Source organism: Candida pseudojiufengensis (assembly GCF_024610245.1).
Source record: "Candida pseudojiufengensis strain CBS 10847 chromosome Unknown scaffold4, whole genome shotgun sequence".
NCBI lineage: Eukaryota > Fungi > Ascomycota > Pichiomycetes > Serinales > Debaryomycetaceae > Lodderomyces > Lodderomyces pseudojiufengensis.
In genome coordinates, this window is record NW_026261529.1 from 739,063 (window position 1) to 757,839 (window position 18,777).

At 28.1% G+C, this 18,777-nt stretch overlaps 7 protein-coding genes across 7 annotated transcripts; 4 read left to right on the top strand and 3 right to left on the bottom strand. All coding sequences in view use genetic code 12, as the record gives it.

Moving 5' to 3' along the window:
- Positions 1-474: 474 nt before the first annotated feature.
- Positions 475-1,887, top strand: SHM2 (glycine hydroxymethyltransferase; the record flags this gene model as incomplete). The annotated part of the gene is made up of 1 exon (XM_051757761.1): positions 475-1,887. One exon carries the CDS (start codon positions 475-477, stop codon positions 1,885-1,887), a length of 1,413 nt encoding a protein of 470 aa, XP_051614454.1.
- A 420-nt stretch (positions 1,888-2,307) lies between these two features.
- Positions 2,308-3,891, top strand: RBF1 (Rbf1p; the record flags this gene model as incomplete). Its single annotated transcript, XM_051757762.1, has 1 exon — positions 2,308-3,891. The coding sequence occupies one exon, from the start codon at positions 2,308-2,310 to the stop codon at positions 3,889-3,891; it is 1,584 nt and encodes a 527-aa protein (XP_051614455.1).
- An 870-nt stretch (positions 3,892-4,761) lies between these two features.
- Positions 4,762-5,136, top strand: KGF55_003015 (uncharacterized protein; the record flags this gene model as incomplete). The annotated part of the gene is made up of 2 exons (XM_051757763.1): positions 4,762-4,778; positions 4,872-5,136. The coding sequence occupies 2 exons, from the start codon at positions 4,762-4,764 to the stop codon at positions 5,134-5,136; spliced, it is 282 nt and encodes a 93-aa protein (XP_051614456.1).
- Positions 5,137-5,495: 359 nt separating this feature from the next.
- KGF55_003016 (sugar porter family MFS transporter) lies at positions 5,496-7,220 on the bottom strand (the record flags this gene model as incomplete). Its single annotated transcript, XM_051757764.1, has 1 exon — positions 5,496-7,220. The coding sequence occupies one exon, from the start codon at positions 7,218-7,220 to the stop codon at positions 5,496-5,498; it is 1,725 nt and encodes a 574-aa protein (XP_051614457.1).
- Positions 7,221-8,586: 1,366 nt separating this feature from the next.
- KGF55_003017 (uncharacterized protein) lies at positions 8,587-10,239 on the bottom strand (the record flags this gene model as incomplete). The annotated part of the gene is made up of 1 exon (XM_051757766.1): positions 8,587-10,239. One exon carries the CDS (start codon positions 10,237-10,239, stop codon positions 8,587-8,589), a length of 1,653 nt encoding a protein of 550 aa, XP_051614458.1.
- Positions 10,240-14,717: 4,478 nt separating this feature from the next.
- KGF55_003018 (uncharacterized protein) lies at positions 14,718-16,592 on the bottom strand (the record flags this gene model as incomplete). Its single annotated transcript, XM_051757767.1, has 1 exon — positions 14,718-16,592. The coding sequence occupies one exon, from the start codon at positions 16,590-16,592 to the stop codon at positions 14,718-14,720; it is 1,875 nt and encodes a 624-aa protein (XP_051614459.1).
- A 124-nt stretch (positions 16,593-16,716) lies between these two features.
- Positions 16,717-18,261, top strand: KGF55_003019 (uncharacterized protein; the record flags this gene model as incomplete). Its single annotated transcript, XM_051757768.1, has 1 exon — positions 16,717-18,261. The coding sequence occupies one exon, from the start codon at positions 16,717-16,719 to the stop codon at positions 18,259-18,261; it is 1,545 nt and encodes a 514-aa protein (XP_051614460.1).
- Between the last annotated feature and the right edge of the window lie 516 nt (positions 18,262-18,777).

Here is an 18,777-nt window from a genome sequence, read left to right on the forward strand (position 1 = left end):
AAAATCGATACCTGAATGAATTTCTCGCTTTACGGGTGACTTACTCACATGAATAAATCAAAGTTTGTCAATGGAACTTCATTTCAATCAGCTAAGAATGAGAATTGAATTGACTCATTTGTACAAAATCTCAACCTCGATCTTGTGTAACATTAGATGCGGTACATTATTGTCCCACGGCTTGATAAAATGAACAACTTCATCAGTGAAAATCGTCCAGACATCCATAGTGTGATTAATAGCTTTAACAGCTACTATTGTAAAGGCATTTTTGGGCCTAAAGGAAACGTTTCTTTTAAACTTCATAAAATCAGAGATCATATTATTATTTTGACTCTGAACAAATTAATCGTGTAATAAGATTGAAAAAAAAAAAAAATAATAAGGATAAATATTTCATTAAGACTATTGAATCATCTCAACTAACGAGTCATAATCTCAAACATTAAAGTATTTAGTCCATCAAATTACACTATGTCTTACGCTTTATCAGATACTCACAGACAATTGACCGAAGGTCATTTAAAGGAAACCGATCCTCAAGTTTATCAAATCATTAATGATGAAGTAGATAGACAAAAACATTCAATAGTTTTAATAGCTAGTGAAAATTTTACAACTACTGCTGTTTTTGATGCTTTAGGAACTCCAATGTGTAATAAATATTCTGAAGGTTATCCAGGTGCAAGGTATTATGGAGGTAATGAACATATAGATAGAATGGAACTTTTATGTCAAGAAAGAGCTTTAAAAGCTTTTAATTTATCACCAGAAAAATGGGGAGTTAATGTTCAAACATTATCTGGTTCACCAGCAAACTTACAAGTGTATCAAGCTATAATGAAACCTCATGAAAGATTAATGGGATTAGATTTACCTCATGGTGGTCATTTATCTCATGGATATCAAACAGATTCAAGAAAAATTAGTGCTGTTTCTACATATTTTGAAACTATGCCTTATAGAGTCGATTTAGAAACTGGATTAATTGATTATGATATGTTAGAAAAAACCGCAATTTTATATAGACCAAAAGTCTTAGTTGCAGGTACTTCTGCTTATTGTAGATTAATTGATTATAAAAGAATGAGAGAAATTGCTGATAAAGTTGGAGCTTATTTGGTTGTTGATATGGCTCATATTTCTGGTTTGATTGCTGCTGGAGTTATTCCATCACCATTTGAATATGCTGATATTGTTACTACTACAACACATAAATCATTAAGAGGTCCTAGAGGTGCAATGATTTTTTTCAGAAGAGGAGTTAGATCAATTAATCCAAAAACTGGTCAAGAAATTTTATATGATTTAGAAAATCCAATTAATTTTTCAGTTTTCCCAGGTCATCAAGGTGGTCCACATAATCATACTATTGCAGCATTAGCAACTGCTTTAAAACAAGCAAACACTCCAGAATTTAAAGAATATCAAGAACAAGTATTAAAAAATGCCAAATCTTTAGAAAATGAATTTAAAAATAAAGGTTATAAATTAGTAAGTCATGGAACTGATTCTCATATGGTTTTAGTTTCATTAAAAGATAAACAAATTGATGGAGCTAGAGTTGAAACAGTATGTGAAAAAATAAATATTGCATTAAATAAAAACTCAATTCCTGGTGATAAATCAGCTTTAGTACCAGGTGGAGTAAGAATTGGTGCACCAGCAATGACAACAAGAGGTTTAAGTGAAGAAGATTTCAAAAAAATTGTTAATTATATAGATTTTGCAGTAAATTATGCAAAAGAAACCCAAGCAAATTTACCAAAAGATGCAAATAAATTAAAAGATTTCAAAAATAAGGTCTTAAATGAAACTGATGAAAAATTAGAAAATATTAAAAAGGAAATTTCTGAGTGGGCTGGTTCTTTCCCATTAGCTGTTTAAATTTGTTACATAGTTTTATATTTAAAAAAAATCCAAACAATATACATATATGTTTTTATGATCTACAATTCAGGTTCTTAAATCACTATAGCAAGGTCTGACGATTCCAAGCAGAGTCATCGTTAGATCCCTTTGTCGTTTTTAATTGAGTTGTCGATCTGACCTTTGTTAAAAATACACTACTCATTACTATAAGTAAAGTCGTGTCGTGTTCAAAACTCATCTTTCCTTCATACAAAATCATTTTATTGAAACAAAATCAAAACAACATCAAATTTTACAACATACAGGTTCATCCTGCAGACTAATCATTAATAGAATTTATTTGCAACCATAAACAAATAATCAATCAAACAATCAAATTCATTAGTTGTATTTGAACTAAACACATTTCGTTTTTGGTTTGTCAAGTTATAAATCATGCCATCGAAAAGATCAAATCAGATTGAAATAAAATCTGAACTTTATGATCCTCAAGTTTCAGCACCCACCAACTATTTAAATTCATCAAATGAAGATTCAAATATAGTTTATGCACAACAGCAACATCAACATCATCAACCTCAACAGCATGCTTCATTACCACAGCCAAGTACAAATCAAGCGCAGCATTTAAGAATGAGTCAGCAACAACAACATCAACATCTGCAACATCCATATTATTCTGCTGAATTACAACATCGAGCAGAGTTACAAAGAAGACAACAACAATTACAACAGCAAGAATTGCAACAACATCAACAATTACAGCAGTTACACCAACAGGAATTACAGCAGCAACAGCAACAGCAACAACAACATCACCATTCAAGCTATCATGCCCAATCGCACGCCCAAGCTCAAGCTCAAGCTCAAGCCAGAGCTCAAGTTCAAGCTCAAGTACAAGCTCAGGCACAAGCTCAGGCACAAGCTCAAGCTCAAGCTCAACTTCAACAAATGCAACAGCAACAACAACACCAACACCAAGGACATCAGGTTCACCAGGGACAACAACATGCGCAACAACACCAACAACATCAAACTGATCAACCACAGTCACCTGGTGGTTTCTCTGATTCAGAAATTATAGCAGGTGAAGATTTAAGATCAAGATATGTTGAAAATGAAATTATAAAAACATTTAATAATAAACCTGATTTAATTAAATATGTTAAAAACATATTAGGACCAGAAGAACATTGTAAAATAGTTATAAATAGTTCTAAACCGAAGGCTATATATTTTCAATGTGAAAGATCAGGAGCTTTTAGAACAACAGTTAAAGATCCAGAAAAGAGACAAAGAATTGCATATACTAAAAGAAATAAATGTAATTTTAGATTAGTTGCAAATTTATATCCTACTGAAAAGGAAATCAAGAAAAAATCAAAAGAAGAAAATGAAAATGATGAAAATTCTACAGGTGTTTCATTTGATTCTAATGGGAATGTAATTCCAAATGATGAAGAAATATTGAATCCGGAAATGTGGATATTAAGAATGATTAATCCTCATCATAATCATCCAGCTGATCCATCAAGTAAAAAGAAAAAACAAAAACAATCAAGAAAATTAGTTCAAAAACCTTTAAATAAACCTCCTCCAAAACCAAAATCTCAACGTTTACAACATCATCAACATAATATGAGTCAATTTCATAATGCAGATGCTGCTTTATCAAATATTCCTTCAACTCCAAATTATCAAGATTTAATTGGTCAATTGAATCATAATTTACAACAACAAAATCCAATTCAATTACAACAAAATCAACATCATCAATCAAATGATAATTCTTTATATGCTACATTAGATTCAAATGGTAATCCAACTTCAACAACTTCTGGAAGTAGTACACAACAAAATAGTCAACAACAAAATTTAGCTGCTGCTACCGCTGCTGCTGCTGCTGCTGCATTAAATACTCAAACTAATCAATCCGGTATTTCTGTAGATCAACATATTGATATTGATCCAAATGTTCAAGCTCACGATCATACTCAATTACCAAGAAATTATATATAATCTAATTAATATTGTTTTACGTAATTAAATATAGGTAATATTCGGAATCGTATCTTAAACCGTTTGGATCTAGTATCTGCAAATCTCAAGATTTTGTGTTTATAGATCTCACTACATCCGTACCTCAACTTTTTTGACCTCTCAACCACAGTAGTTAAGCTTGTCAATTGAATCATAATTTGCAACAACAATCTCCATTTCATTTTTTTTATTTTTCATTATAAATTGTTTATTAGGTCAATAGTCTAGCTTGCTAAATAGTAAAAGAATGAACTTAATCTATAGAGGAAAGATTTCTAACTAATGATTTCTATATAGTCTACTTAGTTTGTAATATAATTTTGAGGTAGCAATTCTGTTTTACCATCTAAAAACCTCTGCATTTTTTTATATATTTTTCGTTTTCTTACTATATTGTCTTTTGAAAGTTCATGACACCATTTCGATGAACTATTTAAACTTACGCAAAATTTAGGAACACCGGTATCCATTTGTTGATTTGGTTTGTCTAAAAAACGCTTTCAAATACATGTTAATGCTTTTCATCTCTGAAGAGTTAAGTTACGTATTAAAATTCAGTTGTAATCTACGATCTTTGGGTTCAGTCTTTTGCAATAACAATTTTGATGCCCGACATCGAAATATAAGGTGATTTGACATTCTTCTTGCTGGTAATTCTTTTTTGCAAAGATTGCAGGTCCGCATGTTTCGTTCTTTGTAACGAAAATGGCCGAAGTTTAGCCTATGAAAATATATGACTAGTCCTTTGGTTGTGGCCAATATTTTAAAAAGGGTTTTCCGATTCGTTTCTGTAAATCTCATCTCTCTAGTCCAACCATCTTGAATCTTTCATTCTCTTGTTTTAAGTAGATGTTTGCGGGATCTTTGTATTGTTTGTACGTCCCTAAATTTTCTAGAGCCGTATTATTAATTTGTTGGGATGTTACTGCATTTTTCTAGAGTGATCTTGATTCTTCTAGAGTAGTTGTTACAACAAAATCAACATCATCACCTAACAATAATTCTTTATATGCTACATTAGATTCAAATGGTAATCCAACTTCGACAACATCCGGAAGTAGTACACAACAAAATTTAGCTGCTGCTGCATTAAATACTCAAACTAATCAATCTGGTATTTCTGTAGATAAATATATTGATAGTGATCCAAATGTTCAAGCTCATGATCATACTCAATTACCAAGCAATTATATACAACTGCATCAAAATTGTTTTAGGCAATGAAATCTAAGTAATAATCAGAATCGTATCTTAAACCGTTTGGATCTAGTATCTGCAAATCTTAAGATTTTGTGTTTATAGATCTCACTACATCCGTACCTCAATTTTTTTAACATCTCAACCACAATAGTTAAGCTCTAGGATATATCCTTTAACATATCTTTTCACACGACAGTATTCCAAAGATATAAATTGATCAAGATCCTAAAGAGATCCATTAAAGTCTCTCTTTTATAACGATAACAATCTTAAATTTCATCGGTTCAGTAAAAAATCTAGAGAATTCAAGTAGTAAAATTTTCAAAAATTTGCAGGATAATTTTATATTACTTCTACATAAATGTACCTCTTTATCTATTCAATTATTTTTCATTATTATTTTCATTCGAATTTGTATTCGAGTTTATATTGGAATTTGTATTAGAATCAGTTTCACTTAAATCTCCAGATTCAAAATTTGATTTTTCAAAATTTTCATCATCAGCATAACCATAACCATCACCATCAGAACCAATAATATTTTCATGATCTATTTCTTCATCATCTGAATCATCATGTAATCCTAATTTTGTAGCTTCTTCATCAATTTCAGTTAATGATAATTTAGGCATAGTATTTGCAATTACCCAAGCTGGTTTCTTTTCAACATAAGCTTTTGCAAATATAATATCAATTTCTTCTAAAGATCTACCTTTTGTTTCAACATAAAAATAATAAATAATTGGAATATAACAAAAATTAACTGCAGCAAAAAATAAATAAGTTCCCCAACCTGAAGTTTCTAAAAATTTAGGAACAAACATAACAACAGCAAAATTCATTAACCAATTTGTACAAGTTGATGCTGCACTTGCATAAGTTCTGGTTTTTAATGGATTTAATTCTGGTGGATATAACCAAGGTAATGGTAATAATGTAAATGCAAAAAATATAATAAATAAGAAAATACCAACTGCTGCACCTTTAGCATTTTCAGGTGTTGGATTTATTAAACATGCAAATGATATAGTAAAAGAAATACCTTGACCAGCTGCACCAATAAGAAATAATTTTCTTCTACCTAAAGTATCAATTAAAAAAAATGATGGAATAGTTGATAAAGCATAAATTGTTGCAAAAACACCACCTAATATCATCGATAATCTATATTGAGTACCATTAAAAATAGTTTGATAAAATAATAATGTTGAATAATAAATAGCTGCATTACAACCAGTTAATTGTTGAAAAAATTGTCCACTACATCCAATAATCATTCTTCTAAAATGTTGAGTTTTACCACCTGTAAAAATTTCACGTATACCACCTTGAACTCTTGAAAACTTGTTTATTGATTCAATCATTCCTGAAATTTCTTCCTGAACTTCTTTATCATTTGCTTTAACTCCTTTTAATTTACCTAAAATATAACGAGCTTCATCTTCATGATTATTTTTTATCAACCAACGTGGACTTTCTGGACATCCCCATATACCAATTAATACAAGTAATGCAAAAAATATTTGAAAAGCAACTGGAAATCTCCATTGAACTGATGAATCAATAAATGAAAATCCAAAATCAGTCCAATAAGCAATAAAAGTTCCAACAGCTATAAAAGCTCCTTCCATATTAACTAAAAATCCTCTATTTTCAGCACGAGACATTTCGGATTGCCATACAGGTATAGTAGCTGTATTTAATCCATTACCAAGACCAGTTATAACTCTACCAACAACAAAATGTCCTAATGGCCAATGAGGTCTAAATGGAGTTGTTGATATTATAGCTCCAATAATAATTAATATAGATCCAACAAATATTAATGGTCTTCTACCAGTTCTTTCACCTTTCATTAATGCAAATAATGCACCAAAAAAACAACCAATTTCATAACTTGCTGTAACAGCTCCTTGTATAGTACCATTATCTCTAGTAGCAGGAAATTCCCAATTAAATTGTTCGGCTGCAATTAAACCTGACATAAGACCTTGATCATAACCAAATAATGAAAATCCTGCAACTGCTGTAGCAGTTATTGTCATTCTTAATTTTTTACCATGTAAACCATAAGTATTCGTTCTTTTTGTTAAAACCCCTAGACCCATTTTTGAAAAAAACAATGTCTTTGTATTCTATATTGGCGATAAATGAGTGTCAATGTAGGCAACTTTTTAACTTATCAAATATATTCCACAACCATGTTAAATTTTTGGAATTTCCAGGTTCTATATATATTTTTAAGTCATTTTTATGATATTCTTAGTTGGTGGGGAAGAATACTTTTTCTTAATTAAACATAGCAAGATACTTAACTAATTTTGGTTAATTTTGCAACAATTTTACATAAAATAAATTGTCAAAATCATAGTTAAGAAAAATCAAATAATATTTTAAACAATATGAATGAAAGCAATTCGTGTTAAATTAATCCCCAGTTCTTTATATTGATCGTATTGATGAGACTATACTTCAACTATAATTAATCATACCTTAAATCAAACACTAAGTAAATTTCACACAAATAGCAAAATTGAATGTTGATAAACACCAAGAAATCTCTTTAATATTTATTAATGATGTCTTAACAAAAAGTAATATTAATCCGATGTTGTTGTTGTAATATTTTATTGACAGACGAATTGGTAGCTTTCTCTTAAGTAGTGTCTAACACTAAAACATAAATTTAATTAAGGCCCAATACATAATTACAGAGAAACATAGTTAAGAAAAAATTATTATTTTGCAACTATTAAGAAAAATAGAAGTGGAACAATTAAATGAAGCTTTTAACTAGTCAAGTTACAAATCGATTAATAATTTCGAGCATGACGTATTTTTACATCATATTATTTTACAGTCGTTTATATCATGGAAGTGTTTTGGAATAAAATTTTCTTTTTAATTTTATGAATTTTGATTTTTGTTTTAGCCGCGTCAGATCTAATCTGAGTACTAAAAACAAATGAACAAACATACATAAACTCCTCTAAAAAGATCACCAAATACTGTTTGCCACTTAGAGATGTTCTAGGAGGCTTGAAAGCGAAATTTTAATTTACCCAAGAATTAATATGTTGAATTATGAATATAGTACATAATTAATACGTTTTAAAATCAATCCCCCCCAAGATTTGTTTTCATTCTCGCTTTAAGAATTGAAACAAAAATCTCTTAGGCGGTTTGTTAATTCGAATGAAAAATCAAATTCGGCTCAAGATTGAAAACAACTTGAAAAGATACAAAAATGATCAAAACTATTACAAAACTACTACAAGTTCATAAGAGCAATAATTTCTATAATCGGAGTCTCTATATTTCTTTATTATAATTCTAATTCATAAACAATAAAATTAAAAAAAAAACAGCAAAACTGAAACACAATAACCCTATTATATTAAAACAAATTAATCATTAAATTTTTAAAAAAGAAAGTTTAATTAAATAAAAGCACTAATTTTAAAATAGTCAATATTAAACTTCTTCTTCTTGTTGATGAGGTTTTCTTTCAAAAACTCCATTATTTTCAGCACTTGTAGAATCACTTATATCTTCTTTTGTTTCAAAATTATCTTTTTCAAAATCATCATCATATAATCCTAAGTCTTTAGCTTGTTCATCAATTTCAGATAATGATAATTTTGGTAAAGTAGCAGCAACTCTCCATGGTTGTCTTTTTTCAACATAAGCTTTTGCAAATATAATATCAATTTCTTCCAATGATCTACCTTTAGTTTCTGGATAAAAGAAGTAAATGACTGGAATAAATAAGAAATTCATACATGCAAAAAATAAGTAACATCCCCAACCTGATTTTTCAATAAATGCAGGTGTAAACATAACAACTGCGAAATTTGTAAGCCAATTTGTACAAGTTGAAACTGCAGCTGCTGTTGTTCTTGTTCGTAATGGATTTATTTCTGGTGGGTATACCCATGGCAATGGTAAAATTGTAAATGCAAAAAATACAATAAATAAGAAAATACCAACTGCAGCACCTTTTGCATTTTCTTCAGTATCTCTAACTAAACAAGCAAATGATATTATAAAAGAAAGTCCTTGACCTGTTGCACCAATAAGAAACAATTTTCTTCTACCTAATGTATCAATTAAAAAGAATGATGGAATAGTTGATAAAGCATAAATTGTTGCAAAAACACCACCTAAAATCAATGATAATCTATATTTAGAATAATTGAAAATTGTTTGATAAAATAATAAAGTTGAATAATAAATTGCTGCATTACAACCAGTAAATTGTTGGAAAAATTGAGTACTTGATCCAATAACCATTCTTTGCCAATGAGCAGTTTTACCTCCTGTGAATAAATCTCTAAAACCAGTTTGAGCATTAGCAAATCTATTAACTGCATCAATTATAAGTGAAGCTTCAGCAATAACTTCATCATCATCTGGACTGACATTATTTAAATAACCTAGAACTTCATAAGCTTCTTGTTTTCTATTATGAGCAATTAACCAACGAGGACTTTCTGGTAAATTTATAATACCTGCAAACACAATAGCTGCAAAAACAATTTGAAAAGCAACTGGAAATCTCCATTGAACTGATGAATCTATATATGAAAATCCGAAATCAATCCAATAAGCTAAGAAAGTACCAACAGCAACAACTGCACCTTCTAAAGTAACTAAAAATCCTCTATTTTCAGCACGAGACATTTCTGATTGCCATACAGGAATAGTAGCTGTATTCATACCATTACCAATACCAGTTACAACTCTTCCAATAACAAATTGACCAGTTTGCCAATAAGGTTTTATAGCAGTAACTGAAATAATAGTACCAATAATAATAATAAATGAACCACAAACAATTAAAGGTTTTCTACCAATTCTATCACCTCTTACTAATGCAAAAATTGCACCGAAAAAACAACCTAATTCATAACAAGCAGTAACAGCACCTTGAATAGTTGCATTTTCTTTTGTTGGTGGAAATTCATAATTAAATTGATCACCAGAAATTAATCCGGACATAAGACCTTGATCATAACCAAATAATGAAAAACCAGTTGTTGCAATTGCAGTAACTGCTAATCTTAATTTTTTACCTCTTAAACCAGCAGTAGCTGTTCTACCACTTATAAAATCAAATTTTCCCATTATAATTTTATATTATTTTTCTATATTTTATTTTTTTTTTATATTTTTGATGTGAATAAAGTATGTGAAATTGAATATAATATGGGGTATAATATTATAGTATAAACTTTTCTTGTAGATTGTTTATTTATTTATTTTTTTCAAATGAATGTATGTAGTGAAAATAAATTAATCCGATGAATTTCTTAACTATAAGATAAAGAAATCTTAAATCCCTATTCTCTTGGTATTTTCTATGTTAAGAAATTAGTTGATAATAAAGTTGAAGTATTTTGAATAAATCGAAATGATATTTCAAGATATTATCCTCGATATTAAATTCTTGGAATATGAAACAAAGGAATGAAATCTTTTCTTAAAAAGATATTTGAAGGATGGAGGAAGATCTAAATATATATATAAACAAAATTTTCATCAGTTTTGTAAATAACTAATAATATAGTATTGATATCATCTCTATTGTATAAATTATGTAAAATTCTTTAAATTTTATTATACGTTAAATTGTGTTTCTTTTAGCCAGTTTATGTTTATGGTATTTTTGAACAAACAATAAAATTTTTTTGCTTTTTTTTATTTTTATTTTTTATTTTTTCAGCTTTGGGGTTTTTGATTTAGTAAATTAAAACACACAAAACATAAAGTAAAATTAAGTATTATTACAGTAAAGTATTCTTATGTCTACTAATACTAAGTAACTTAAAGAATATTGATAATGAGATAATAAGTTTGTATATTCTGAATTGTATATCAATTTAACTCGTTTTACATAAATTCTCGACCGGATGGGATGAGGATGGCCAGGATGGGGATGTCTGCTAGGTCGACAGTTTTACTTTTGTGTTACTTAAAAAAGCGAATTTTTGAGAGTACCCCTAAACTTCATGTATGTGTATGGTATCGTTTAGTTTGGTTATGTTAGTGTTCCTTAGTCAATTATTTAATTTAGTTGTAATTTTTTGTAGATCTAAATTAAGTCAAAATGATGTAGAAAGAAATTAAACTTAACCTAATTACGGAGTAGAAGAAAATTATGATGTAGGTGAGCAAGCAATCAACTGGGTACCAAAATATGAGTAATTAGAAAGATTAGTTGTAATTGAAGGGTTCTCATCAACAAATTTCTCAGTAAATTACTAGCGTCAAACAGAAATTAAGAGATACTTACCAAAGAGAAGTGGTGGAGTCAGAGTCCATTTAAAAATTATTTATTTTTAGTGTAAATCAATCAATAAAACTTCATATTAATATATTTTTTCAATTTGTATTAGACCTATGATGTAATTAGACGTTTCAACTTCATTTTTGTAACTCAAACGGCAAAACTTTATAAATTTTTGTAGCTCGGTAAAATACTGCATATTATAGACTTTCTTACATACAGTATTGTATTGTATTTATTTTTATACTTCATCAGATTATAATCTCTATTCAATTGTTCCGTACGGTAAGACTGTATGTTTTAACTTGTAGACTTCATTTAGGATATTAAAAGGATAGGACCATGAAAGACCAAACCTTTTAATTAATTTCTCTTTCTTTTAATGGGCGTTTGATGTCAAGAAAAATTTTCAGTATAGAAATAGCAATATTAAACCAGATATAAGTATATTATTGCAGAATATACATAATTTATGACAGTAATATATATATTTATATATTTTCGTTGCATGAAAAAAGAAGTAAAAGAAGAGAAGAACAACCAGATGAGATGATTATATATTTTATGCGTAAAATTTTCCCTCGTAGATTTTAATCGATTTTGAATGATAGCAACTTTTCAAACACTAAATTCATTTACGGTTATCGTAGATATATCAGTCAATGACTAGAATTTTAAGCTCCTAAGATCTTAAATCAAGTTTGAATGAGGGTTAAATTATTGTATAATGAACATAACTGAAGGGTCATGCTGTTACTTTTTAACTTTTACTCCAGATTCAAATATTTCTTTTTATTCAAAATGTATGTTATTTTTTATTTCTATTATTGTATAAGATGTTTTTGTATCTTTTATTTTTATTTTTAAAGCGCAATCTCTTAAGTGGTTTTTGTGATTTTGTTTTAATTTGAAAAAAAATTTTAAAACTGTATATTGTAAACTAAATTAAAATAGACATATAATGTATAATATTCAATGAAAATGTAATTCACATAACCAATTGAAAAAGTATTATAAAGATTTAGTGGGGAAGAGAAGAAGTTGAATATAAGAGTGAAAGAATTTATGTGCCTGTAGATTAAAGATAATAAAGTAATTCAAAAAGATCGATCTTTTGATTTAACTAAGCTAAAAACAAAAAGAACAAACGAACCTCACTTTGGATTCGAATTTTAATCAAACATTCAGACCAACTTAACTAATTAGATTTTGAGATCTTCTCAAATCTATAGCGACCTAGTAAGAGATAAATCTCAAACAACAAATTTTTTTTATTTTTAAATCATGCTTAAGAGTATAAACTCTTAATCAATCATGACCATCATATCGATATTACATTACAAAAAAAAAAAAAAAATGCAGGGGTTTTTCAGATGGTGAATGCTAGAAATATAAGAAATGGTATATAGTATATAGTTCTTTCCTCTTTAAATTAAGTTTATTTCTTTACTGTTTAGCAAGCTAGACTACTGATTTAATAAACAATTAGTTTTGAAAAATAAAAAATATTAAAATATATACGATCGAATTGTTTTGCATTTCTTTTAAGGACAAAAGAATTATTCCAATTAAAATCATTCCTTTAAAAATTCAGTGAAAATTCCTTTTTTACTCAGATATTTCAGCTTATACCTTGAAATAGAAAATTATATAACGTAAGTAGAAGAGTTTGATATATTTAATTCATACGTTTCCTTTCAGAAATCTTATGTTATGTTAATTCAGCTTAAACCAATATTATGCAATGAAACCTTTCTCAAAATTTAGGGTTACTATTGTTCATTCTAAATCATTTTTCTTCACATTCTACATTTATTAATTTTATTTGACGAAAAAATTTTCATACGTTTGACCTTTAATAAATTGTTTATTTTTTTTTTTTAAATTAACGTCAAAAAAACTTTAGTTTATTCGATCCGAATCCACCCCTCCTTTCTTAATATAAATCACATCGAACCTAATCCAATCGAGCAAAAATTCAGGAGGGGAAAGTAGTTCAAATTGTCTTGCGTCAATGAATGTATGTGTTGGCTTTACTCTTCTATGTTTATTTATTAGCTGGTTCTAATTTATTTTATTTTATCAGATGCTTTTTAAATTTTAACTAGTCTTTTGTTTTACGTCATATAACATAATTTGAAACAATTTAAAACAATGAGGAAAAAAATAAAAAATGAATTAAAAAATAAAAATAAATTAATTTCTGAAACATTGTTTTGATTTAAGTAATTTTAAAAATAATCCGATTTACAATCTACATACAAATATTAGTATAAGAAAACTGAAATGTTATATCATTATACATTAAAGTATGTTTCAATTTAAAGTTTAATTTATTAATTTCGGCATATAATATCAATTAGGAACAATCGAGACAAAGAGAAAATGAATTTGACATTTAAATTAAACTAAAGTTTGAAGCATCTATTGTTTAATTCACTAGACGCGTCTTTTTTGGATTTAACTGAATTTAACTGGATAACTGAATGTGAGTAGTGTAAGGCTATTGAATGTGAAATTTTGAATTAATCAATTTTGAAAACCCTAGATTCGTTTAAAAACAATAAAGAGTCAATCTTACTTATTCATCCATTGTATTCTTTTTAAAATTCAATAGACTAGATAAACACTTAGTAATCGATCCCCACACTTTTTTTTTACCAATCTAATCTGGGATAATGTATAAGTTTTACTTCTAAGCCAAATTTTTCAATTGTCTTAATAGATTTTAAACTTATTTGTTCATAACTTTCAGATAATTCTTCAAGATTTTATTTTTGAACTTTTGTATTGTGTAGTAATTGGCTTAGTAGATAAGATATAGAAACTTTAATTTAGATGCACCAGAGGATCATTCGATTAATAGTTCACATTTTCAAAACTTGAAATTGTTAAAAGAATTAAATTTAACCATCTATTTCCATGAAATTAGGCTATTATATCTCGATCCGATTGAAATATTTTAAATAACCAATTATCAAGATAAACTTTTTCAATCAATTGGTCTTTCACGATTGTTTGAAACATATGTAAGGTACCCTTTTTTTGCTTTCACATAAACATCTTGGTTTCTTCACTGATATAAGAATTTAGCTAATTTGAGATAATTAATTCTTTACATTTTATAAAAAATTCTACAAAATTTCATTTAATGAAGTTTTCGTTCTGTCGTATGTTCTTCATCATAGTGAAGAAAATTCATAACTAATCACAAAACTTTCAATAATATTGAATGCCAATATCAGTGAAACACATTACTAATATAATCCAAAGCACCACTGTTTTTCTCAAGATCATTAGTATTAGATTCTATTTATCACTCTTCTGTTTCAATAACTTGACCTAACCAATATTTAACATCACTACCTAAATTGTCTAAAAATCCTAAACTCGCATAATCAGAAACAAATCCAGTAATTTGATTCAAAACAGATTCTTCAATAACAGATGCATCATCTTTATCATTATTATGATTATTATGATTATTATATCTATTTTTATTTTTTATAATTATGATAATTTTAAAATTATATTTAATTAAATAAAAAATCCAATCATTATTTTGATTTGATTTAAATTTATGATAAAATTCATTAATTGATGATAAAAAATTTAAATTATTTAAAATTTCAATAATTTGATTATGAATATTTATTATAATTTGATGATTTTTTGATTTATTTGAATTTATAATTAATGGTAATGATGAAGTGAATGATTTATTTTTTAAATTAAAAATTGTATATAAAAACTCTGAATCTATTTTTGAACTTATATTTATTGTTTTTATTGAGTTTATACTTTTTGATAATGTTGAATTTAACAGTTCTTGCTCTATATCTTCATAAATTGAATTTAATGTTGGTAATAAATTTGAATAAAAAATAGGATCATCTAATTGATTTATAAAACTTGATGAATAAATTAAAGTTATGTATATTTCATCTTTCACAAATGTTATTAATTGATATTCTTCATTTTTGATAATATCATCAATTTTAGTAGGTAAATACACTATTTTTCTTTTAATAGTTTGATCAGTTTGAATTCCATATAAGAATTGACCGTTATTCATTTCTTCTTGTGGTGTTTGTATAACCGGTTTATAATCATTTGATTTACCGAAAAAATTCGGCATAGATAACCATCCAGAACCTGCTGTTGTTTGATTATCATCTGTGGAAGTTTCTTGGCTCTCTCGTCGAATTATACCAGAGACTGAATTCCAAGGTTGCACTACTAAACTATTCGTTAAATTCATTGGATTTAGTATACTTAATGGTCCACTAGTTTCATCAATTTCATCTAAATTTGATGCATTTAAATCTTCATTCTGTTCTTTAAATATAAATTCATACTCCATCAAATTATAAACATCTATTATTGATTCATTCTCTATGCTATCATCTAAAACTTGTGAATATATATATCCCAACTTTTTAGGAACTTTAGAAAAACAATTGATTAATACTCCGGATGGAACCAAATCTTCGCTACGTAAGGTTTTTTTGATATCTTCCTTCAATCTATTTGATGTAGTAATTGAAGAATTTCGATGATTTATTCCTGGCATATAAATACTAATAAATCCCAAATAATTCAAATGATTGGGCCAGCCAATATCTATAAGTAATTCTTGAGAATTATATGATTTAATGAATTTTGTCCACCATTCAACAAGTAATTTATTTGAAATATCTTTTCCTAATTTTATTTCATTTTCTTGAATTGATTTATTTGATAATTTAAAAAAACAATGTTGTTGTTTTATGAGAAACTGTAGTTGCTTTATAACTCTATCGTCTTTGGTGTTGACCGAACAAACCAACAAATACAATGATTCCAATTGTAGTACAACTATAGATTCATTCAGTAATTTAAGAATCATTGGTTGTTCTTGAGCTTTATGTGACGAGAATCCCTTAATAAAAGCTAGAATCCCTTTAATTATACCAATTGAATTTTTTCTTTTATCTAGATTATCTTCCGTTACTTCATTCTGAGCATATGCTATTATATCTTTAGTGGGGTCGTTTTCTTCTGATTTTAAATCATTACTGGAATCAACTATAATAATGTAGTTTACCTTATTGTACTCCAATGGATTATATGAATCTTGATTAATATCATCGGTTGATGACAAGGATAGTGAAGATATATGGGGAAAATATTGCGTTATATAACTTGCCATTGATACATTATTGATTGTTTATGATAATGTAGCGGTAAATTATTTGGTAAATATCAAAACCAGGATTTATTTTTTTTATGAATACGAGCTGGGTAAATTACAATTCTAACGACCAGTACCTTTAATGATAAATGATCCCATAGAAGGAGCAATACTACAAAATACGACGTCACAAGACCATTCAAAGGACAAAAGGACCCATATCACAGCAACTGATCATGAAAATGAATTTGATGAGATAGATGGACTTTTGAATGATTCAATAGGTAAATATAATGAAGACAACACCAACAATCGAAAAGCTACTAAAAGACGAAGATCAAGTTCTGTAGCAAAATCTAGAAAAAGAAGCATAACAAAACCTTTGAACAATGATCAAAACATTATCGAAAGTTTGAATGACTTTGAATCACAAGAAAATAATACTTCATTAATTGATGAAGCTTTACATGGAGTCTCACATCTGCATACAGAAGATGATGAAAATCCATTGAATGAAGAAATGCAAGCTAGACTCTTGGCCGCTGCTAAGGCTATGGTAGAAGAAGATGACATTTATCAAACACCGGAGATCAATCCAATAGTGGAATCATCATCCCTATCATCCTCATCAATACTGAAACCGAAATCAACTCAGAAAAAGAACTCAATAAAGAAGAAAAAAACTACTAAAGAAGTACCAAAAGAACTACCTAAATATGATTTTACAAATATAAAATCTGAAGAAGAATTACTAGATGAAGCCATCAAAAAAGGAAATGAATGGTTTGCTGCCAATACCTCAGAAGAACAAAAGAATAAACCACGGCCTTTTAGTACTGAAGAAGATGCAATACTTGACTATTATTTTGCAGGATTTTGTCATTTTCATAATTGGGATCGAGAAGCCCTATGCAACAGAATTTGGTCAACTGAACGTAAAAAAGATAAATTTTGGAAAAAAATTTGTAAAATATTTCCATATCGTACTCAATCTAGTATTTATAAACATACAAGAAGAAGATATCATATTTTTGATAAAAGAGCCAAATGGGATGAAGAAGAAGATTTAAAATTACAAAATTTGGCTACTAGTCATCCGGGAAAATGGTCAACTATTGGAGAATTATTAGGTAGAATGCCAGAAGATTGTAGAGATCGTTGGAGAAATTATATTAAATGTGGACCAGATAGAAAGAAAGAAAAATGGACATCAGAACAAGAATCAAAATTAATTGAGTTAGTTAATGAAATGTTACATAAATTGAAATATGAAGAAGACAAAGAAAAAGATAAAGACAAAGAAGAAGCATCTTCTCTACAAGATTTGGTACCAAAAATAAACTGGACTATAATTAGTGAAAGAATGAATGGTGAAAGATCTAGAATCCAATGCCGTTACAAATGGGCAAGACTTAATGAAACAACGAGTCATGTCAAAACTCCAAATATGACTAAACAAACAAGGGTTTGGCTTTTGAAAAAAATAAAGAAACAAGATTGTAAAAGTTTGTCGAATATAAATTGGGATAAGCTAATGAAAAAATATGCTAAAGATCCTCCAGATTTTGCAGGTTGGTCAAAAATTGAATTTGAAAATTATTTGAAAAATTTAATTTTGGAATATGAAGTTGATGATAAAAAATTGCAATGGGTTACAGATCGTGAATTGTCGAAGTTGAAAGATTAGGGTCCGAGTAATTATGCTTTGAATGTTGAAAAATAACTGCGTACATTCAAGTAGCATTGACTTAGAGTCATCAGTATATTTCAAAATTCAAGAGATCGTTGAAATTTCACTCGGAATGCGGTACTTGCAAGAAGCTCATCTTCTGTCTTGACACGGTTTCTCCACAATTGATTACTACCAAAATTTCATGTCCAGGAATCTAATTAAGTTTGTTCAATTGATTATTCTAACTTAATATAGTAGATCTCGGAGCCTAGGTTTCAGAATCTTACACAAAAGCTTATATTTTAAAACTCTCTATGCAGTATTATCTCCATGCAACGTTCCTTTCTAGTACACCATTCGTACGTTATTATTCCTCAACATACTTGTCTCAAACACTTATGTTGTTGAATTGATGATCTACTAAATGCTTTAGTCTTCCTGATGGATTTTTTTTGGCTTTTTTCTGTTCCATGTTTTTATCTATTATTTCAGTTTCATGATAAAATTCAGATATACAACATTAACCCAACA